The sequence below is a fragment of the Hyperolius riggenbachi genome, chromosome 10 (assembly GCF_040937935.1).
Source record: "Hyperolius riggenbachi isolate aHypRig1 chromosome 10, aHypRig1.pri, whole genome shotgun sequence".
Classification (NCBI taxonomy): domain Eukaryota; kingdom Metazoa; phylum Chordata; class Amphibia; order Anura; family Hyperoliidae; genus Hyperolius; species Hyperolius riggenbachi.
The window spans coordinates 251,310,976-251,335,209 of NC_090655.1; the positions used below are offsets into that span (position 1 = coordinate 251,310,976).

At 46.6% G+C, this 24,234-nt stretch overlaps 1 protein-coding gene across 1 annotated transcript; it reads right to left on the reverse strand.

The window, feature by feature from the left end:
- Positions 1 to 17: 17 nt before the first annotated feature.
- On the reverse strand, positions 18 to 24,234 carry LOC137537098 (uncharacterized). The gene is made up of 9 exons (XM_068259238.1): positions 24,199 to 24,234; positions 15,546 to 15,665; positions 2,283 to 2,462; positions 1,994 to 2,197; positions 1,734 to 1,868; positions 1,530 to 1,608; positions 1,058 to 1,155; positions 207 to 532; positions 18 to 48 (listed from the first exon to the last, which is right to left on the reverse strand). Exons 2-9 carry the CDS (start codon positions 15,639 to 15,641, stop codon positions 18 to 20), a joined length of 1,149 nt encoding a protein of 382 aa, XP_068115339.1. The 5' UTR covers positions 15,642 to 15,665; positions 24,199 to 24,234.

A 24,234-nucleotide genomic window follows, 5' to 3' on the forward strand; every position in this document is an offset into this window, starting at 1 on the left:
CCTCCGTAGACTGCTGATCACTCCTCACATATGTCTCTTCTTCTTCCTCTTTAATTGTCCTCATCATGACACCCTCCTCCATAGACTGCTGATCACTCCTCACATATGTCTCTTCTTCTTCCTCTTTAATTGTCTTCAATATGTCACCCTCCTCCGTAGACTGCTGATCACTTCTCACATATGTCTCTTCTTCTTCCTCTTTAATTGTCATCATCATGTCACCCTCCTCCATAGAATGCTGATCACTCCTCACATATGCCTCATCTTCTTCCTCTTTAATTGTCTTCATCATGTCACCCTCCTCCGTAGACTGCTGATCACTCCTCACATATGTCTCTTCTTCTTCCTCTTTAATTGTCCTCATCATGACACCCTCCTCCATAGACTGCTGATCACTCCTCACATATGTCTCTTCTTCTTCCTCTTTAATTGTCTTCAATATGTCACCCTCCTCCATAGACTGCTGATCACTCCTCACATATGTCTCTTCTTCCTCTTTAACCACAACATTTGCATGTCTCAGTTCTCCACCCTAATTGCACAAAATTAGAGTTAATTTAATATGTGAACACAAATGAGAGCATAAACAAAAGGAAAGAATGTCCCACAGTTTGATGTCTCTGATGACCCTCAGGGCCCTTTCACACTGGGCCGGTGCTGTATTTTTACTGCACCCCGCCACAGGGCAATGAAAGTCTACTGGGACTTTCATACAGATATGGTACGGCGTGATGCAATGGAGGTGACGTTTTCGCCGCATCCCTGAGGCTCAGACAAATCTACATTAGCACACAGTTCATGCGGCAACCTGCCACGACGTACGGTGGACCAGAAGTCATGTAAGCTTATGGCGATGCAGGGATTTGAAAAATGATGGCAATGCGCATGCGCGGAAGCTGATTTTTAACAATATGCTTCTGTGCACTTCCATTTTTCTGAAATATGAAGTGAGCGCAAGCGAGCATTACTTCCTGTTTGTCTTTCAGCCAGAAGGGGATTTCCTCCGGGCCGCACTGCTGTCGATTTTCAGTGTGAAACCAACCTCAGCCCCACCTACCTGATAATGGTGGTGGAAGGGGGAATGTTCTTGTGGACAATACTGAGAATAAAGAGGACCTGCACATCTCTCTGGTGGATTTCTGTTACTGGACCCATCTGTAGGAAACAAACACACTGAATTCATTGGGCCCAATCCAACTCACATTTTCTCCTAGGTGATATTTTCATACTACATATAAAATGCATTTTAAAGCCATCAGCAAGCAAAAAAAAAAAAAATTCAGAATAATATTGATAGAACTTTTTCATATACTTTTTGTTACTATTTCAATTGCAAAGTGCAAAAATTATTTTAAAGAAAAGATGTAAAATTATCTCCTAGTAGCAAACTTAGAAGAAAAAGTGAATTGGATTGCATCCATTGCCTCCATCTGATTATCAGATGATGGGGGGGGGGGAGGGGGGAAGGGGTTAAGGGTGGACCCTCCATACTGCTCTCTCCTTTAAAAGAGATGAAAGTCTCCTCTTACCCGGTGATATGAGGGACGGCTGATTCTCCATCGTGGTGTCCTTGTAGAGGTCCTTGTGTCCTTCTATATACTGACACTCCTGCATAGAGAAATAGATGGTGACATCCTTACACTTTATAGGAACCTGAAACACACAATGATACAGTCACCAAACAGACATGCCACTTGTTACTGGAATGTCCCATAATTTCGAACACCACTCACCTCTCCTGTCAGCAGCTCCATCATAATCTTGGTGACTTCCAGAATCTTCTGCTTATTCTGATTCTCTGAAATTAGGAAGTGAGGTGAGGGCACTGTGATGGTCACATGATCACCAGACATAATTGAAGGAAAACTCTGTAAAGAAAGACCAAAAATAATGTTATGTGACCTCCCAGGATCCCCCTTACCTTTTTAGTCAGCTGTTTTTTTATGAATAGAGAGAAGAATGATGTCATGTGACCTCCCAGAATCCTCCTCACCTCTCCAGTCAGTAGTTTGATGATCTCCAGGGTGAAGGTCAAAATTGTTTCATTTAAATCAATCTTCTTTTGTTCCATGTTGACAAAACTCAAGCTTGTCTGATTCTTCATCATGGCGTCCTTGTAGCGGTCCTTGTGTTCTTCTATATACTGCCACTCCTCCATAGAGAAATAGACGGCGACATCCTGACACCTTATAGGAACCTGACACATACAATGATACAGTCACCACACAGACACACCCCTTGCTGTTACTGCATAACGTCCCATAATTCCCAGCACTGCTCACCTCTCCAGTCAGCAGCTCCATCATCTTCCTGATGACTTCCAGAATCTTCTTCCTCCTCTCTGGTGTCAGGGAATATGGCGTCAGGCCGGAATGAGGGGACCCTGGAATCAGGGACGATTTATGCAGAGAGTGCTGCGAAGTTATTGGTGCAACAGATGCAATGTTTGGTAATTTAAACCCCTAGTAAAAGAGAGAAAATAAAAGTTAATGCTGCGTTACCACAAGGATCTATATATATAATAGAGTAAGTGTCTCAACCTTAAAGCAAGAAGAAGTAGCGCCCTGCCCCCAGGGCTGATCCAAGCAAGAAGAAGGGGCCGGTCTAAGCAAGAAGAAGTAGCGCCCTGCCCCCAGGGCTGGTCCAAGCAAGAAGAAGGGGCCGGTCCAAGCAAGAAGTAGCGCCCTGCCCCCAGGGCTGATCCAAGCAAGAAGAAGGGGCCGGTCTAAGCAAGAAGAAGTAGCGCCCTGCCCCCAGGGCTGGTCCAAGCAAGAAGAAGGGGCCGGTCCAAGCAAGAAGAAGTAGCGCCCTGCCCCCAGGGCTGATCCAAGCAAGAAGAAGGGGCCGGTCCAAGCAAGAAGAAGTAGCGCCCTGCCCCCAGGGCTGGTCCAAGCAAGAAGAAGGGGCCGGTCCAAGCAAGAAGAAGTAGCGCCCTGCCCCCAGGGCTGGTCCAAGCAAGAAGAAGGGGCCGGTCCAAGCAAGAAGAAGTAGCGCCCTGCCCCCAGGGCTGATCCAAGCAAGAAGAAGGGGCCGGTCTAAGCAAGAAGAAGTAGCGCCCTGCCCCCAGGGCTGGTCCAAGCAAGAAGAAGGGGCCGGTCCAAGCAAGAAGAAGTAGCGCCCTGCCCCCAGGGCTGGTCCAAGCAAGAAGAAGGGGCCGGTCCAAGCAAGAAGAAGTAGCGCCCTGCCCCCAGGGCTGGTCCAAGCAAGAAGAAGGGGCCAGTCCAAGCAAGAAGAAGTAGCGCCCTGCCCCCAGGGCTGGTCCAAGCAAGAAGAAGGGGCCGGTCCAAGCAAGAAGAAGTAGCGCCCTGCCCCCAGGGCTGGTCCAAGCAAGAAGAAGGGGCCGGTCCAAGCAAGAAGAAGTAGCGCCCTGCCCCCAGGGCTGGTCCAAGCAAGAAGAAGGGGCCGGTCCAAGCAAGAAGAAGTAGCGCCCTGCCCCCAGGGCTGGTCCAAGCAAGAAGAAGGGGCCGGTCCAAGCAAGAAGAAGTAGCGCCCTGCCCCCAGGGCTGGTCCAAGCAAGAAGAAGGGGCCAGTCCAAGCAAGAAGAAGTAGCGCCCTGCCCCCAGGGCTGGTCCAAGCAAGAAGAAGGGGCCGGTCCAAGCAAGAAGAAGTAGCGCCCTGCCCCCAGGGCTGGTCCAAGCAAGAAGAAGGGGCCGGTCCAAGTAAGAAGAAGTAGCGCCCTGCCCCCAGGGGCGGTCCTAGACTTTCAGCTGGAGGGGGTAGTGGCATAAGCTTTGCGATGGGGGATGCGACCTGCACCAGGTGGGGTGACCCCAGCCGCCCTAGGAGGGGGTGCGCTGTGATGGAGGGGAGAGCCGCAGCCTCTCCCTCCCTTCCTCTACCCGGGCCGCCCTCCATGCTTTCCCCTCGTAGTGCAGAGTAATGCGCAGGGAAGCGCTGTACACAGCTACTCACCTCCCTGGTTCCAATCGCCGCTCACTCACCGTCTGTCTCCTCCTCTCTGCATAACCACTGATACACACGCTGCTTCCTGTTTAGCAGGAAGCAGTGTGTTTATCAGCGACTATGCAAGAGGAGGAGACCGACGGCGAGTGAGCGGAGAATGGAACCAGGGAGGTGAGTAGCCGCATACAGCGCTTCCCTGCACATTACTGTGCACTCTGAGGGGGGAGCATGGAGGGCAGCCCGGGGAGATAGGGAGGTAGAGGTTGGGCTGCCCTCACGGCGACTGCGGCTCTCCCGTCCATTAGGAGGGGGGGCACCTACCTACCTAATACTGGGGGGCAGCTACCTATCTAACCTATACTGGGGGCCAGCTACCTATCTAACCAATACTGGGGGCACCTACCTAATCTAACCTATACTGGACAGCAGCTACCTATCTAACCTATACTGGGGGGCAGCTACCTATCTAAATACTGGGGGGCACCTACCTATTCTAACCTATACTGGGGGGCAGCTACAGTGATGTGAAAAACTATTTGCCCCCTTCCTGATTTCTTATTCTTTTGCATGTTTGTCACACTTAAATGTTTCTGCTCATCAAAAACCGTTAACTATTAGTCAAAGATAACTTAATTGAACACAAAATGCAGTTTTAAATGATGGTTTTTATTATTTAGTGAGAAAAAACTTAAAACCTACATGGCCCTGTGTGAAAAAGAAATTGCCCCCTGAACCTAATAACTGGTTGGGCCACCCTTAGCAGCAATAACTGCAATCAAGCATTTGCAATAACTTGCAACGAGTCTTTTACAGCGCTCTGGAGGAATTTTGGCCCATTCATCTTTGCAGAATTGTTGTAATTCAGCTGTATTTGAGGGTTTTCTAGCATGACCCGCCTTTTTAAGGTCATGCCACAACATCTCAATTGGATTCAGGTCAGGACTTTGACTAGGCCACTCCAAAGTCTTCATTTTGTTTTTCTTCAGCCATTTAGAGCTGGATTTGCTGGTGTGTTTTGGGTCATTGTCCTGCTGCAGCACCCAAGATCGCTTCAGCTTGAGTTGACGAACAGATGGCCGGACATTCTCCTTCAGGATTGTTTGGTAGACAGTAGAATTCATGGTTCCATCTATCACAGCAAACCTTCCAGGTCCTGAAGCAGCAAAACAACCCCAGACCATCACACTACCACCACCATATTTTACTGTTGGTATGATGTTCTTTTTCTGAAATGCTGTGTCACTTCTACGCCAGATGTAACAGGACACGCACCTTCCAAAAAGTTCAAATTTGTCTCGTCGGTCCACAAGGTATTTTCCTAAAAGTCTTGGCAATCATTGAGATGTTTTTCAGCACAATTGAGACGAGCCTTAATGTTCTTTTTGCTTAAAAGTGGTTTGCGCCTTGGATATCTGCCATGCAGGCCATTTTTGCCCAGTTTCTTTCTTATGGTGGAGTCGTGAACACTGACCTTAATTGAGGCAAGTGAGGTCTGCAGTTATTTAGATGTTGTCCTGGGGTTTTTTGTGGCCTCTCGGATTAGTTTTCTCTGCGCTCTTGGGGTAATTTTGGTCAGCCGGCTACTCCTGGGAAGGTTCATCCCTGTTCTATGTTTTTGCCATTTGTGGATAATGGCTCTCACTGTGGTTTGCTAGAGTCCCAAAGCTTTAGAAATGGCTTTATAACCTTTACCAGACTGATAGATCTCAATTACTTTTGTTCTCATTTGTTCCTGAATTTCTTTGGATCTTGGCATGATGTCTAGCTTTTGAGGTGCGTTTGGTCTACTTCTTTGTGTCAGATAGCTCCTATTTAAGTGATTTCTTGATTGAAACAGGTGTGGCAGTAATCAGGCCTGGGGGTGGCTACAGAAATTGAACTCAGGTGTGATAAACCACAGTTAAGTTATTTTTTAACAAGGGGGGGAATCACTTTTGCCAAACAGGGCCATGTAGATTTGGAGGTTTTTTTTCTCACTAAATAATAAAAACCATCATTTAAAACTGCATTTTGTGTTCAATTATGTTATCTTTGACTAATAGTTAACGGTTTTTGATGAGCAGAAACATTTAAGTGTGACAAACATGCAAAAGAATAAGAAATCAGGAAGGGGGCAAATAGTTTTTCACATCACTGTACTTATTTAACTTATACTGGGGGGCACCTACCTAATCTAACCTATACTGGGGGGCACCTACCTAATCTAACCTATACTGGGGGGCACCTGCCTAATCTAACCTATACTGGGGGCAGCTACCTATCTAACCTTTGCTGGAGGGATCCTACCTAATCTAACCTATACTGGGGGGCACCTACCTAATCTAACCTATACTGGGGGGCACCTACCTAATCTAACCTATATTGGGGGGCATCTACCTATCTAACCTATACTGGGGGCAGCTACCTATGTAATCTATACTGGGGCACCTACCTATGTAACCTATACTGGGGGCACCTACCTATCTAACCTATACTGGGGGCACCTACCTATCTAACCTGTATTGGGGGCACCTACCTACCTAGCTAGCCTATACTTTGGGCAACTATACTGGCTACCTATAGTGGAGGCACCTACCTAACTAACCTATACTGAGGGCACCTACCTATCTAACCTATGCTGGGGCAACTATTCTGGCTACCTATATTAGGCCACTGTCTTACTGCTACAGTTACATTTACCACTTAAGGACCAGACCCTTTTTTTCCATTCAGACCACTGCAGCTTTCACTGTTTATTGCTCGCTCATACAACCTACCACCTAAATTATTTTTGGCTCCTTTTCTTGTCACTAATAAAGCTTTCTTTTGGTGCTATTTAATTGCTGCTGCGATTTTTACTTTTTATTATATTCATCAAAAAAGACATGAATTTTGTCAAAAAAATGATTTTTTTAACTTTCTGTGCTGACATTTTTCAAATAAAGTAAAATTTCTGTATACATGCAGCACGAAAAATGTGGACAAACATGTTTTTGATTTAAAAAAAAACCCCATTCAGCCTATATTTATTGGTTTGGGTAAAAGTTATAGCGTTTACAAACTATGGTGCAAAAAGTGAATTTTCCCATTTTGAAGCATCTCTGACTTTTCTGACCACCTGTCATGTTTCATGAGGGGCTAGAATTCCAGGATAGTATAAATATCCCCCAAATGACCCCATTTTGGAAAGAAGACATCCCAAAGTATTCACTGAGAGGCATAGTGAGTTCATAGAAGATATTATTTTTTGTCACAAGTTAGCGGAAAAGGACAGTTTGTGACAAGAAAAAAAAAAAGTTTCCATTTCTGCTAACTTGTGACAAAAAAAAAATGAAATCAGCCACGGACTCACCATGCCCCTCTCTGAATACCTTGAAGTGTCTACTTTCCAAAATGGGGTCATTTGTGGGGTGTGTTTACTGTCCTCGCATTTTGGGGGGTGCTAATTTGTAAGCACCACTGTAAAGCCTAAAGGTGCTCATTGAACTTTGGGCCCCTTAGCGCAGTTAGGCTGCAAAATATTGCCACACATGTGGTATTGCCGTACTCAGGAGAAGTAGTATAATGTGTTTTGGGGTGTATTTGTACACATATCCATGCTGGGTGGGAGAAATATCTCTGTAAATGACAATCTTTTGATTTTTGTTTACACACAATTGTCCATTTACAGAGATATTTCTCCCACCCCGGATGGGTATGTGTAAAAATACACCCCAAAATACATTATACTACTTCTCCCGAGTACGGCAATACCACATGTGTGACACTTTTTTGCACCCTAACTGCGCTAAGGGGCCCAAAGTCCAATGAGTACCTTTAGGATTTCAAGTGTCATTTTGCGGCATTTGGTTTCCAGACTACTCCTCATGGTTTAGGGCCCCTAAAATGCCAGGGCAGTATAGGAACCCCACAAATGACCCCATTTTAGAAAGAAGACACCCCAAGGTATTCTGTTAGGAGTACGGTGAGTTCATAGAAGATTTAATTTTTTGTCACAAGTTAGCGGAATTTGATTTTTATTGTTTTTTTTTCACAAAGTGTCACTTTCCGCTAACTTGTGGCAAAAGGACAGTTAACAAACCTCACAAATGACCCCATTTTGGAAAGAATACACAACAAGGTATTCCATGAGGGGAATGGTGAGGTCATTGAAAATGTTATTTTTTGTCACAAGTTAACGGAAAATGACACTTTGTAAAAAAAAAAAAAAAAAAAAAAAATTCTGCTAACTTGTGACAAAAACTAAAATCTTCTATGAACTCACCATGCACCTCACAGAATACTTTAGGGTGTCCTCTTTCCAAAATGGGGTCATTTGTGGAGTCTGTCCTGGCATTTTAGGGTCTCTGCAATCATTATATGTATGGCCAGTATTAGGAGTTTCTCCAATACTCCTTATATTGGGTATACGGGTAATGCACTCTGGGCTGAAAGGAAAAATGAATGGCAAACATACCTTGCTCCACATCAATGGCAGATCTTCCTCCACATCAATGGCAGTGATAACCTCAGGAGAGAGACACACTGTGCCACCCTGCACTCAGGGTGAGCCACCAACTTATGTGACTTTAGTATACAGCATTATGCCTGTAGTATACAGCAATATGCCTGCCAATATAGATGACTCTGTGTGGCATTAAAGTATCATCATAGGCCCAAAGTAAATCACATATAAACCGGGGGTGTCCACACTCAAGGGAAATTCAAACATGCCGTCTTATATCGCCAACCCAGCACAGATCAGCAATATCAAGCATGGAAACCGATCCTTCTTCTGACTTTTATGCTTACCTGTTTGTTTGGTTTTCAAGCTTACCTCTCCTTCCCCTGGGACAATGTGTGAAATACCACTGAGTGTGCCTACTCCTGTGTCTGTAGTTCCCTAGGTTCTAATAGTGTACCTGCTCGTCTCTCAAAACACTCCCCTAGGCATAGGCCAGGCTGGTCAGGACATTTGGGACAATAAAAACTGGTGTCAGTCCTTCTTCTAGCACTGCTGCAGACACCACAATGTTTTCTTCGGATGCGTTGACCTGGGGTACTTGGAAGCTGATAGGCGTAATCAGGGCCGGATTTGTACTTTTTAACGCCCAAGGCCAACTATACTGTCTATTTGTTTTTTATATCTGTGTGCCCCAATGAGAATTCTACTTACTTTTCATCATTGGATGTCACAGACAATAACTATTTTAGTAATATGCGTATAGACTATGTTATGTTTTCCTTAAGAACTTTTATGTTATGCTTGCTATCTCGTTAATGATGGAACCATTGTGTCACCATGAGAGGCTGATGTGTACCTGCATGATAGAGCTTACAGGTTTTGCAGGGACGACACAAGTACAGGACAGAGGGTTCAAAGGGTAAATCTGTCCTTGTAGATAGGGATGGCTGCATAGAACAGCTTTACTGCCCCTCACTGAGCCGCCCCTAAATTTCTGGTGCCCTAGGCCATGGCCTATGTGGCCTTGCCAGAACTCCGGCCCTGGGCGTAATGCCTTCCATGCAGTCGGCTAGTTGCATTTGAAAATTGTTCCTGAAATTGAAGGAAAGATCCAGTTCTCCCAGCCTTACTGTAGAGAACAAAGCTGTTGTAAACTGCCAATTGAATCAGATAAAAAGACACTTTTTTATACCAGCGTCTTGTTTTCTGGGAAATTAAATAGGGCGCTAACCTCTGGTCATTGAAGTCCAATCCTCCCATGTTGACATTATATTCGTGGATGACAAGGGGCTTTTCAATGACCTCAGTTGCCCGTTGAATTTGGACTGTCGTGTCTGTGTGAATGGTGGACAGAAAGTAAACGCCCCTCTTGTCCCTCCATTTCACCGCGAGCAGGTCGTCAGTACGCAAGGCGGCCCTCTGCCCCCGTTCAAGTCTGGTGGTAACGAGCCGTTGGGGGAACGGATTCCTTCTAACTTTAAGTGCTGATAGAGGGCCACACTTGTGTAATAGTTGTCCACATAAAGATGGTACCCCTTCTGGAACAAGGGTGACACCAAGTCCCACACAACCTTTCCACTGCTCCCCAGGTAGTCAGGGCATCTGACCGGCTCCAATTTTGAGTCTTTTCCCTCATAGACCCTAAAACGACATGTTTAGCCCGTGGCCCTTTCACAGAGCTTATACAGCTTCACCCCATACTGGGCGCGCTTGCTTGGGATGTACTGTTTGATGCCAAGGCGCCCGGTAAAGCGTATGAGGGACTCGTCTACGCAGATGTTCTGTTCAGGGGTATAAGCATCTGCAAATGTTGATGACAGGTGGTCTATGAGGGGCCGAATTTTGTGGAGCCGGTCATAAGCAGGGTGGTCCTTTTTATGACAGGTTTTGTCGTCATTGAAGTGCAGGAAGCGCAGGATGGACTCAAATTGTGTCCTGGACATGGCAGCAGGGTACAAGGGAACATGATGTACTGGGTTCGTAGACCAATACGACCGCAATACATTCAGTTTCATTAGTCCCAAGTGAAGGATAAGGGCCAAAAAGATTTTAAGTTCGGAAACTTGGACTGGTTTCCACCGGAAAGGCTGGGCAAAGCTGTTATCCGGGTTCTTGGTGATGAATTGTGTGGCTTTACGGTTGGTCTCAACCCCAATTAAGTCCAAGAGAACCTGGGTGATGAACAGCTGCAAAAAGTCTAGGACCGCTCCTAGATGAGCTGTCGCCACCTGGACTCCAGACTGGGCGGTGAAAGGGGGCACTACGGGTGCGGCGGAATCAGGGGACTGCCAATCTGGATTTGCCAGCACCTCTGGGAGTCTATGGGTACTACGGGCCCGGCTTCTTCTTGGTGGTTGCGACGGGGGTACTACTGCACATGCCACCGTACCAATTTCAACTTCCATGCTGGCGCTCACCACTTCGCCAGGGTCTATGGAAGTACTGGTACTTAGTCCAGGAGATGCTGCGCTGCTGGTGCCTGCCTCACCAAGAAAACTCTCATCAGCGCTAGCACCACCCTGCTGACCTTGAGGCGGATCCTGCGCCACCTGCAGTCTAACGACATGGGGTCTGGTACGCCTGGCTCTAGCCGGGACCAAAACCTCGTCATCACTTTCGGTCAGAGAACCACTGCTTTCCACAGGTTCAAATTCGGACCCGGATGATTCATCGGCTGAGTCTTCCCAAACACTCTCATCCGACTGATCCATGTACCTGTATACCTCCTCATCGGAAATCCCCCTTCTTGCCATTGTGGACTGCTAAATTTATGGGGTTTTCCTCCGAGACTACTCAGAAAAAAAGAGCACCTACCTAGCAAAAGGGAGTATTTGAGAGGTAGAAAGCTGTGGTCACTGAGTTTTGATAAAAAAAAAAAAAAAAACTGATCTTTACAGCGCCACAGCTAGTGTACAAGGTTTTTGCAGTGATCAGAAAAAAAAAAATCTGTCACTACAGTGTGGCGGCTGAACGCAAGTGCGGGCGAACGATCAGGCCTGATCGGGTAAACACTGTGTTTTTAGTGGAGCCTACACTAAAGTGACCCTAATGTACTGCTATAGATCTGTCTGCGATCAAGAATGATCACTAGATATTATATAGTACCAATGCTAAATAGCGAAAGTGATGGCGCTAATAGGCGACTAATCTGTGAATGCGGTGCAGTGGGCTGGGCACTAACTTACCCTAACAAAGGGGCCTAGCTAACTGGCCTAACTGCTAACACTAGTGATACTAAAAAAGTGTCAGTTTTCACTGTTTTTAGATCACTAGGATAGTAACAGGGGGATGATCTGGGGTGGGGGGGTTTGGGGGTGGTGGGGGTTTGGGGGTGGTGGCGAGTGGGGTCTCAGAGGCAATCAAACAATCACGGGACAATCAAAGCCGATCACGGGACAATCAAATACAATTACAGCAAAATCGAATCCAATCACCGCACAATCAAATCTGATGCACTCGGAAGGTGATGGGGGGTGGGGGTGGTGGTGGTGGGGGGTTGGTGGGAAGTGGGGTCTCAGAGGCAATCAAACAATCACGGGACAATCAAAGTTGATCACGGGACAATCAAATACAATTACAGCACAATCGAATCCAATCACAGCACAAGCAAATCTCATGCACTCGGAAGGTGGTGGTTGGTGGTGGTTGGAGGTGGTGGTGGGGAGGGTGGGGTTGGGGGTGGCGGCAAGTGGGGTCTTAGAGGCAATCAAACAATCATGGGACAATCAAATACAATTGCAGCACAATCGAATACAATCACAGCACAGTCAAATACAATGCACTCGGAAGGTGATTAGGGGGGGTCTGAGGGCGATTTGAGGGGGTGGGGGGTTGATCAGGAGCCCGCATGGGGCAGACTGAGTCCTGATCTGATGAGAGGCAGACAGTGATTGCTGGGGAGGACAGATGTAAACAATGCGCAGGGGATGTAATCAGGAGGGGGGTCTGAGGGCAATCGAGGGTCTGGGCAGGTGATCGGTTGCCCCCGCGGGGCAGTTAGGGTCTGCTGTGATGGGTAGGGGTGCTGAGGGGTGATGGACAGGTGATAGACAGGTGATCAGAGGGGGATCAGAGGGGGATCAGGGGGTAAGCTAGCTGTATACAGATGTATACAGTATACAGGGGGGTAGTCTGGGATGGGGTCTGGGGGTGATCTAAAGGTAGGGGGGGGGATCAGGGGTGATTAGGAGGCAGTTAGGGACCTAATCTAGGGGATAGCGTCGATAGTTAGTGACTGGGGGGGGGGGTTTAGAGGGGTGCAAGGGTGCTGGCAGGGGTCTGCTGGGGTGATCAGGGGGGGTCTGAAGGCTGGGGTGGGAGATCAGGGGGGCTGTGTGGGAAAAAAAATGTGTGGTGTCTACTTACTAGTGCTTCCTCCTCGCTGGTGGTCTCTGGAACAAAGAGACCACTAGGCGAGGAGGAAGCATGTATAAAGCATTTTGTTTACCTAACAAAGTGCCTTATACACTTTAATTGGCGGAATTTGTGTATTCCTCCACCCGCCGGCGCTCCTAATTGGCCGGGAGGCTGGAGTCTAAGTGCCCGGCCATCGATCCCTGGCGGAGGATCGCGTCACGGATGACGCGATCGCTCCGCCCATGCCCCTAAGAGGACCGCCGCCTCTGTGCGTTAGCCGGTCCTTAGGGCTTCCAACTTTCCGACCGCCCCTGTGCAGTGGGCGGTTGTTAAGTGGTTAAAGTTAGCCCCACCCAATTTTTTTCCACGCTTCGCTTTTTTGTTTGGGGTGGGGGGGGGGGGGTGTCGGTAAATTATCTGCACCGGGTGTCAAATACCCTAGCTACGCCAATGGGTAGCAGGCAGGAAGGGGGGTATTGGGCACAGCGGCAGGGAGGGGGGTTGGTGCGCTCCCCCTCCAGCTTAAGCTCAGCAGGACCCCCTCTTCCCTCACTTGGGTCCCCCATCTGCGCTCCCCCTCTAGCTTAAGTTCAGCAGCAGCAGCCGCCACTACTAGTAAGAGGCAGTGGGCGGGGATGACTCACCTCTTCCGCGTTCCAGCGTGCGTTCCACTGTCGTCACTTCCTGCAATACCGTCCACTTACAATACAGTGGGCGGCATTGCAGGAAGTGACAACAGTGGAACAAATGCTGGAACGGCTGCTGCTGGGCTTAAGCTGGAGGGGGAGCGCACATGAGGGACCCAGGTGAGGGGGGGTTCTGCTGAGCTTAAGCTGGAGGGGGAGCGCACATGGGGGACCCAGGTGAGGGAGTGGGGGTCCGACCCTCCTTCCCGTCGCTGTGCCCAATACCCCCTTCTTGCCCGCTACCCCTTTATTCGCCATATGCTACGTCGCAGGTCGGCTAGTATATTTAATGTTGCATGTCGTTTTTCATATGTAAATTGTCATGCTGGCTTATGCAAATTTTTGGCTGCATCTACCAAAATTGACAATCATTACATAGGAAACAGTGTCCAAAGTAATGCAGCATGCTGTCAGTTCTTTTTACGCAATTAAACACACACGGGAAATTGCTTAGTACCTCGTTTCCCCTATTTTAAGAGCTACCCCAAAAATAAGGCCTAGGTTATATTTCAAGCATGCTGACACGCTTTGTGTATGGGGAGGTGTGTGGTCTCTTATGCGGCGGCATATTATTCAGGCTGCGAGGGCGCCCTTTGACCCTCACACTGACACTATGCAGTACGCTTTGCCGGTTCTGCGATGGCACTCTCCTTATGATCATCATGTGATCATGTGATGTGATATCATGTGCACCCAGCTGATGCGTTCCAGGTGCACATGATTATGACAAGAAGAGAGCGCCAGCGCACAGCCGGCAACGCGCACTGCGTAGTGACAACATGAGGGTCAAAGGGCGCCCTCACAGCCTGAATAATATGCCACCGCTGACACCGGACAAGTTACTTAGAACGGAGGGGGACGCAGCCACTAGTGAGGTGCGGTAAGATACTACTCCCCATACACAAAGCGTCTACCCCTTTTCAGAGAGTAAGCCCCTCCCCCCCCCAAAAAAAACAAGACCTAGCACATAATTCTCCCCACAAAAGAAAATAAGACAGTGTCTTATATTCGGGGAAAGACACCCATTCATTTGCATTGCTGTGCATTTTTTCATCCTAAAGGTATTAGAAATCCAAATATCCTCCCTACCTCTTTGGTAATGGGTATTTTATTAACCACTTCACTACTGAGGGGTTCTCCTCCTTTTATACCAGAGCAATTTTCACCTTTTCAACTTTCAGCACTCCTTACATTCATTCTCCTATAACTTTATCACTACTTCTCACAATGATATCTTTTTTTGCCACCAATTAGGCTTTGAGTGTTACATTTTGCTAATAATGATTTTATTCTAAATGCATTTTAACAGGAAAAATAAGAAAAATTCATTAATTCTCAGTTTTTGGCCATTATATTTTTAAAATAATACATGCTATCATAATTAAAACCCACACATTTTATTTGCCCACTTGTCCCGGTTATTAAAACATTTAACATATTTCCCTAGTACAATGTATGGCATCAATATTTTATTTGGAAATAAAGGTGCATTTTTTCAACTTCGCATCCATCACTTATTACAAACCCATAATTTAATAAATGACATTAATGTACCCTTTTCACATACATATTAAAATTTTACAGTACCTAAGGTAACTATTTTTCACATACGTATTAAAATTTTACAGTACCTAAGGTAACCTAAGGTATTTTTTATGTCATTCTTTTCTTTATATGCATGTAATGTATTTAGGTAACTATGGCAGAGGGTGGGGGATAAGTATTTTTATTATTATAATTGTCTTTTTATTAATATAATTGTATGTAGGAGTCATTTTACTATTTGGACACAAGATGTCCTCACGCACTATTTCCTATTAGTGTACACTAACACTAACAGGAAGTAATGCGTGGTCGTGTTACAAATTATCGCGGCATCTCATTGATGCCAGCAATCATTCACACATGGACTTAGATTAACTGCGTTCCCATTCATTCATCTCCTCTCTAACGGGTGGCAATGAGTACCCGCCGCAATAGACGAATATCTACGTTCCTGTGCAGGAACTGAAGTCCTGCAAGACGCAGATATACCGTCTCAAACTATTAAAGTGGTTAATAGAGATAAGAGTGATGTCATGTGACCGCCCAGAATCCCCCTCACCTCTCTAGTCAGGGGTGTGTTTTATTAAAAGAGATAAGAGTGATGTCATGTGACCTCCCAGAATCCTCCTCACCTTTCCCGTCAGCAGATGGATGATCTCCAGGGTGCAGTTGAGTATCCTCTTGGTCATGTGACTCTGATCTTCATCCATCCTCAGTGATGCGGTCATGTGATCTGTACAGGATGCTCCTGCCTTTTGATAGATAAGTGGAGCATAATCAAGGTTGTACACTTTATCAATGGTAAAACTATCAATACAAGAGCCCCCAGCACTGAGTGCATATTGTGAGGGCCCCGGGTGAGCTGGGTCCTTCTCCATGCCGACAGTTAAAATGACAATAATATTACCAATATTTTACTATAAACATACCTGTGCCAGCACTCCCCATTCCTGTCATTGTAGGGCAATGCAGAGTATCGCAGGAAAGCATAATAAGTTGGTATATAGCTAACTGTGCACTATACTCACAGTGTACTGCAGTCCTGTCCTACCTCTGCCTCCTCTCCAGCTGGCCTCCTCTCCTCACATCCACCTGCCACTGTTACCATTCCTGTGATGTTACAGCAGTGCTGGTAGTGGTAGATGGGTGAGGATATGAGGAGAGAAGAGGCAGGGAGGCTAACAGGAGCAGAGGACTGGAGCACACTGTGACAGCTAGCTATAAACCAATGTAAATCCTTCCTCTTACTAATGGCATTACTGGAGTGCAGGGGACATTACATACTGAAGGATACCGAGTAGTAGGAAAGTGAAAGATCTGGGCACCATCCAAATTTGCAGAAAGCGTCATTTTTTTTATTGATTCCTCACACTTCTAACATGTATGGCCTGATAGCCGTTTCGCAGGATAGCCCTGCTTCATCAGAGGCAACACGATATATACATTAATCATTAGCAGAACCGGTAGTTATATACTGTACAAAATTACAGGCCCATTGGGAAGATTGATACATCTATGGAGCCAATAATCCCTATCGCCACGCCATCATTTCCTGGTATCGTTACATGGACGACGTCCTCCTAGTATGGGAAGGGAGTAAATCCCTCATGAAAGGATACCAGAGCCCAAATAAAGATGAGAAAGGGGGGAAGCAGGCATGTATGCTGAGCTGTCCATATGCTCACCGCTCCCTCTGTTCTCCTTTGTGCCCCCCTCCTGTACCTGTAATTGCCCTCCGGCCACGTCTTCCAGTCAGCCTGGTCAGGCATCAGAGCGCCTGTGCTGGCCGTGATGCTCACTTACTACAGTACGCAACCACAGCGACGGCGCATACACGTGACATCATCGTGATCAATTAGGTCGGGAAAAGGGGCAGGTAGACTTATAGCCCATGCGAAGGAGGCACATGCAGGGAATCCGGATTGCCTAAAATGTTAGGGTCTATACCCCCCATAGAGGAGGAAATAGGGACCAGTACCTGAGGAGGGAGGAGGCCAGAATAATTTCTCTTACAGAAACCTGTGGGAGATTGGGGCTTAATAAACAAAATTATGAACACTAATCCATTGGGGGTACTGTTGCCGGACCACTTTTGTTGTCCTTTTGGGGACAGATGTGCCATGTGTTGTTTTTCCTTCTTTTTTCAGCCTTTTTCCTCCCTTCCTCCCCACCTCCTTTTTCTTGCTGTTCCCTTTTCCTCCTCTCTTCCCTTTTCTTCTATCTTTTCCCCTTGCTTTACAGTCTTTTCCATTCCTGTCTGGGCTCTAAGCATCAATCTATTTTTCTATAGACGACATGTCTCGTGTTTTTAGGAGGCTTTATCCCCTCCATGGTCTGGTTTGGACTGGGATACAGGGTTCCAGATGGACAGGGATACTGGTTTCCAGTTGGACTGTGATACTAGGTTCCGGTTGGACTGGAATACTGGGTTCAGGTTGGACAGGGATACTGGGTTCCGGATGGACAGGGATACTGGGTTCCGGATGGACAGGGATACTGCGTTCCGGTTGGACAGGGATACTGCGTTCCGGTTGGACAGGGATACTGGGTTCCGGTTGGACAGGGATACTGGGTTCCGGTTGGACAGGGATACTGGGTTCCGGTTGGACAGGGATACTGGGTTCAGGTTGGACAGGGATACTGGGTTCCGGTTGGACAGGGATACTGGGTTCCGGTTGGACAGGGATACTGGGTTCCGGTTGGACAGGGATACTGGGTTCTGGCTGAACTGTGATACTGCCAATACTGAAAATTGCCAAAATCCGTAGTGCGTTTTCCATGCAGACATCAAACTTCATCTCCGCTCTTCTTGTTGACTGCTCTCTTTCCAGTTTCTCTCCACTCTCTGAACATTCTCTCTCCTCTCTTATCTCCAAATCCCATCTAACCACCTGTTCTTTGGATCCTATCCCATCACATCTCATTCCACAGCTATCCACATCCCTCATCCATACCCTGACATCGCTGTTTAACCTATCCCTCTCTACTGGAATTTTTCCATCCTTACTCAAGAAGGCTGTTGTAACACCACTACTTAAAAAACCATCCCTAGACCCCACCGAACTTGCTAACTACTGCCCAGTGTCCACAGGCGTCCGAGCCATTAGGCATCTATAAATTTTCGCCTAAGGCGACAGGAAGAGGCAAGGGCGCTTCTGCACTGAGTAGTGAGAGAAGAAATGCCTCTCAGCTGACTCAGGTGTCAGTTTACACAGCAGCAGCCGGGGCTGACTGGACTTCAGCTCAATGATTCAAAGAACCACAGAAATGAATGAGTCAGTGAGAGAAGGCACTCATCCTAGTCAGGGATCCGAGGAGTACAGCATCATCAGCTCCTGAGTCCAACTCCTGAGAATTCAGTCCCTCTCTCTCTGCTACTGCTAACTGCGTGGATGTAGAGACTGTGTAGCAGCCAGGCATTGACTTCCCCCCAGGCCGCCTTTCATTCAATGATTTAGGGTTGGTCCTGTGTCTGCTGTATTCAGGTTTGTTGATGTAAGGCAATGTAAAATACTAGGCTAGCTGATAAAAGTGCAATTAGAGGGCAGGCTAGCTGGTGAATATACACAGCATGATGTAGAACTCGTCTGGAGGGTCAGTGGGAAAAAATCTGTCTGGTCTCTCTCCATTGTTATAATGACTGCATGTGCAGATAAGGTCTTAAACAGGTTGAAAAGTTTTGACAGTCCCTAGACTCCAGGAGGGCTGCTTGCTGACTTGTGTAAGAGATTGGCAGGGACAGCAGTCCTATTACCAGCAACTAGTCTCTGTGTAATGTGGGACTGCAATACAGATAAACTGCTCCATCTCAGGCTATTCTCAGTCTCACTCCACTCCTCCTATCTCTGTATGTGTATAGTCTATGTCTACCGTGTGCTGTGTACAGTGTGCTCTGTGTGTGTGTGTGTGTGTGTGTTGTGTGCAGTGTGTGTACTGTGTGTGTGTGTGTGTGTGTGTGTGTGTGTGTGTGTGTGTGTGTGTGTACTGTGCTGTGCGTGTCTAAAGTGTGTGTGTGTGTGTGTACTGTGTATAGTGTGTATGTTGTGTGCAGTGTGTGTACTGTGTGTGTGTATGTTGTGTGCAGTGTGTGTACTGTGTGTGTGTGTGTATAGTGTGTGTACTGTGCTGTGCATGTCTAGTGTGTGTGTGTGTGTGTGTGTGTGTGTACTGTGTATAGTGTGTATGTTGTGTGCAGTGTGTGTACTGTGTGTGTGTGTGTATGTTGTGTGCAGTGTGTGTACTGTGTGTGTGTGTGTGTGTGTGTGTGTGTGTATATAGTGTGTGTACTGTGCTGTGCATGTCTAGTGTGTGTGTGTGTGTGTGTGTGTGTACTGTGTATAGTGTGTATGTTGTGTGCAGTGTGTGTACTGTGTGTGTGTGTGTGTGTGTGTGTGTACACTGTGTGTGTGTGTGTATAGTGTGTGTGTGTGTACTGTGTGTGGTGTGTGTGAGTGCATGCCGCAATAAGTATATTTTATGGTGAAACGCTCTGCTGCATAACAACTATTTTCTGGTGAACCCATGCCGCAATAAGTACATTTTCTGGTGAAACGCTGCTGCATTATGATTTTCGGGGGTCTTGGGGGTGGGGTTCACCACAGGAGTGGTGTTCACCATGAGGGGTGCGGGGTATGGGACTGGGGGCAATCACGGGGGGGTGGGGGGTGCCACAGGATTTCTCGCCTGGAGTGACAAAATGGCTAGAGACGCCCCTGCCAGTGTCACTTCTCGCATTTGCATTTAAAATACATGAACGCCACATTCATGCTGAACTAAGTCAGTATTTATCTGCAAATTCCGTGCTTGATCAATTCCAGTCTGGCTTCCGGGCAAACCACTCCACAGAAACAGCCCTCACCAAAGTAGCTAATGATCTCCTCACAGCTAAATCCAAAGGCTATTATTCCATACTCATCCTTCTAGATCTGTCATCAGCATTAGACACTGTCGACCACACTCTACTCCTACAGATCCTTTCATCTATAGGAATAAAGGACCTTGCTCTCTCCTGGATATCTTCCTACCTCTCTGGAAAGTCTTTCACTGTTTCTTATTCAGATCAGGCATCCTCTGTCTGTAGGTGTACCTCAAGGCTTTGTCCTCGGGCCTCTCCTCTTTTCCATCTACATGCACGGTCTTGCTAAACTTAATCAACTCATTTGGTTTTCAATACCCCCTTTATGCAGATGATACACAACTGTACCTATCAGCCCCAGACCTTAACTCCCTCCTCACACGGGTTCCCGACTTCCTGTGGGCTTTATCCTCTCTTATGTCCTCTCGCTTCTTAAAACTTAATATGAATAAAACTGAACTAATAGTCTTTCCACCATTCCTGTCCACCTCTTTGCCTGATATTACAATAAATGTTAACAACACGTCTATAACTTCAGTTCTTAAAGCACGGTGCTTAGGGGTAATATTTGATTCTTCTCTCTCATTTATTCCTCACATTAACTCCCTAACCAGATCCTGTCATCTCCAACTCAAAAACATAGCATGTATCTGACCTTTTCTCTCTCATGACACAATTAAAATGTTAGTACACGCTCTTATTATATCTCGATTGGACTATTGCAATATATTGCTTGGTGCACTTCCAACTAACCGTCTAGCACCGCTCAAGTCTGTACTGAACTCTTCTGCTCGACTCATTCATCTCTCCTCTCGCTCTTCCTCTGCTGCTCCTCTCTGTCAAGCTCTTCACTGGCTACCAATTAACCAGAGGATTCAGTTCAAACTCTTAACCCTAACCTACAAAGCTCTCCACAATCTCTCTCCCCTGTACATCTCCTCACTAGTCTCCAGATACCAACCCAACCGCAATCTCAGATCTGCACACAAGCTTCTTTTATCCTCTTCTACAATTACCTCCTCACATTCACGAGTACAAGACTTCTCACGTGCCTCACCCCTTCTCTGGAATGTCCTTCCCCAGCACATCCGCCACCTTTGAAATCTTTAAACGCTGCCCCAAAACCCACCTTTTCCGACAAGCATATTCTCTAGCTTAGGCCATGCACCCACTAAATAACCTAATTATGCACTGCCTGTACATATACTGTATACTTCCCCCACCTCTTGTTTCCACCCCATTCCTTTAGATTATAAACTCACAAGGGCAGGGCTCTCAACCTTTTGTGTCATGGAATGTTATTAATTTAAGTGCTTGCACTCTGTTAGACATTCATAAATTTTAGTCATCATATTAAATTTGCTATTGTAATCAGCAATTCTGTATGTTGTATCAGTGTTCATATTTGATGTATATCATTGTCTGTATCATTATGTATACTGTGTTCCAGTTGGACTGTGATACTGGGTTCCGGTTGGACTGTGATACTGAATTCTAGTTGGACTGTGATACTGGATTCTGGTTGCACTGTGATACTGGGTTCCAGTTGGACTGGGATACTGGGTTCCAGTTGGACAGGGATACAGGGTTCCGTTTGGACTGTGATACTAGATTCTGGTTGGACTGTGATACTGGGTTCCAGTTGGACAGGGATACAGGGTTCCGGATGGACTGTGATACTGGATTCCAGTTGGACTGTGATACTGGGTTCCAGTTGGACTGGGATACTGGGTTCCGGTTAGACAGGCTTACAGGGTTCCGGCTGGATAGGGATACAGTGTTCCAGTTGGACAGGGAAACTGGGTTCTGGTTGGACAGGGATACTGGATTCCGGTATCTGTGTAACTCTGTTACACTACACACATCGGATAATGATCTCTAATTAGAGCTCAGATTTTGATTGATCCATTTGTGGTGGCTCATAGCTATACTGGAATAAAAATTGCATTACTGGGGGTGAGACATACATACTGGAGGATATTCCTAGGAGGACATTACATACTTAAGGATATATACATTACTGGGATTGGGAACAAGGAAGGGGGGATAGCTATACTGGGATAGAAATGGCTGTACACAAGGAAAGAAATGACAGTATTGGGCAGGGGAACATTACACTATGGAGGATAATGGCAATGCTGGTGGACACAGGAAGGAAACAGTTGTACTGGCAAAGAAAGTGCATTACTGCATTACTGGGGTGGGGGGACATTACATACTGAAGATAGTGGCAAGGCTGGGGGACACAAGGAGCACATGGCTATACTGGGAAATAAATTATATTATTGGGGTAGGGGACATTACAGACTGGAGGATAATGGCAATCCTGGTGGACACAAAGAGGACATTGCTATACTGGAAAAAAATGGAATTACTGGGGTGGAGGATACTGCATACAAAAGGGACACAGAGGACATGGCTATAATGGGAAAGAAATGGCATGACTGGGGTTAGGGAAATTGCATACCGAAGGATAACAGCAATGATGGGGGACACAGGGAGGACATGGCTATACTAGGAAATAAATAACATTAATTGGGTGGGGGCAATTAATACCGAAGGATAATTGCAATGCTTCGGACACGGCTATACTGAGAAATAAATGACAATACTGGGTAGGGGACATTACATACTAGGAGGATAATGGCAATGCTGGTGGACACAGGGGGGCATGGCTATACTAGGAAAGAAATGGCATTACTGGGGTGGGGGGGCATTACATACAGGAGGATAACGGCAATGCTGGGGGCACAGGGAGGATATGGCTATGCTGTAAAAGAATTGGCTAGGGGACACGGGGGGAGGGGGGGATGGGTGTCACAGTGACACATGGGCTGCCGTAAGACTGGCCACCATACCTCCCAACCCGGGGAGATCCCAAAGACCAACCAGACACCAAACTTATAGGGAACCTGAGATGGGGGATTATGAGTAAAATATACATATCTGGGGTTACCTCCAACCCCCTCTGGCCTGATTGCTCCCACAGTGTCCTCTTCTACCTCTCAGTCCTCCTGCAATTGGTAACGGAAAGTTCTCCGGTCCAGGGCCAACTGCGCATGCGTAGCCTGGCCAAGCGCGCACATGCAGTGTTCATTTTGCCTGGTGCATTATGTGCCTGTGCAGTACTATTGCGCAGGTGAAGAACGCTCCCGGTGACAGGAGCGAGACATGGGAGCGTGCCTGCCTGGACTGCGCATGCACCAACTGGCCCTGACTGATGGATTTTGCAGGTCCAGTAGCGGGCAAACAGAGAGGAAGAAGAGGATGCCATGGGAGCAATCAGGCTGGAGGAAGCCCCAGGTATGTATATTTTATTCCTAATCCCCCCATCTCTGGTACACTTTAATGTCATAACACACAATAAAAAAATAAAAGTAGCCATAAGTTTATGTAGTTCTGACCAATCGATGAAAACATTTTTTCTTCTATCAAACATATATGTATGTATATCGATGAGAATTTAATCAAATCACCCACCCAGACTAAAGCCACACCATCTGTGCTGCACTAGGAGCAGTGGCTGGATAGCATACTGGCTTAAAGGGAACCTGTATTGAGTAACATTATTTAAAATGAACACATGAGGTAACTTCAAATGAACATTACATAGTTACCTAGCTATCAGTTCCTCACAGAGGCTCACCATTTTCTTCTGACAATGATCCCTCCCAGCTCTGACAACATTTTGTCAGAACTGAAATATATCAGTTGCTGTCAGTTATTTATCAGTTGCTGTTAGTTATAGCTGAGAGGGCAACTGATGTGCCAAGTAATGTCTATGTTTCCCTATGGCTCAAGTGGGCGATATTACAGTTTAACAGTGTGCTGACCAGAAAGCTGTTATGGGGTAATGGCCATTTTCAAAATGTAGGACGGAGAATTCCCTTGATCACAGTGGACAAATGGGACGCAGGAGAGGATAAAAAGATTGAGGGGTAGACTACACAGGAGATAAGTATGACTTGTGTATGTTTATTGTGACTTTTAAATTTTCAGTTCAGGTTTTCTTTAAGTCACTTCAGGAGACCGGGGCTCACATCCTGTCTGCAGCAGCAGCTGATCAGTAAGGAGGCCGGGGGTAAGCTCCCTGATGCTGCAGGGTGGCTGCTGTGTATGTATCCCCATAGTGGCTGCAGCTCCCCAGCACTGGGACTCCCATAAGAGAATAGAGCTATACAAGTGTTACTGTTTACACTGAAAACCAGCTTTATTTATAACAGATACTAACACACATACAGAGACACCTGAACATGCTGCTCAATCTCACACCCGTCCTGCGGGATGTAGGACAGGTGTGAGATTGAGCAGCATGTTCAGGTTTCTCTGAATGTGTCTTAGTGTCTGTTATAAATAAAGCTGTTTTTCAGTGTAAATGCTCAATATGGTAAATCTGCTATTTGATGATATAACAAAAATCATACAATTACCTCTTCCAGCCACGTGCTCTCTCCAATTCCTATTAC

What these genes read in the sequence shown, in the direction of transcription:
- LOC137537098 (XM_068259238.1), bottom strand. Translation starts at nt 15,641, where the DNA reads ATGACCGCATCACTGAGGATGGATGAAGATCAGAGTCACATGACCAAG. An exon ending in GCCGTCCCTCATATCACCGG is followed by an intron (nt 1,156 to 1,529) that starts GTAAGAGGAGAC and finishes TGTTTCCTACAG; the next exon opens with ATGGGTCCAGTAACAGAAAT. An exon ending in GAGGGTGACATGATGATGAC is followed by an intron (nt 49 to 206) that starts AATTAAAGAGGA and finishes GGACAATTAAAG; the next exon opens with AGGAAGAAGAAGAGACATAT.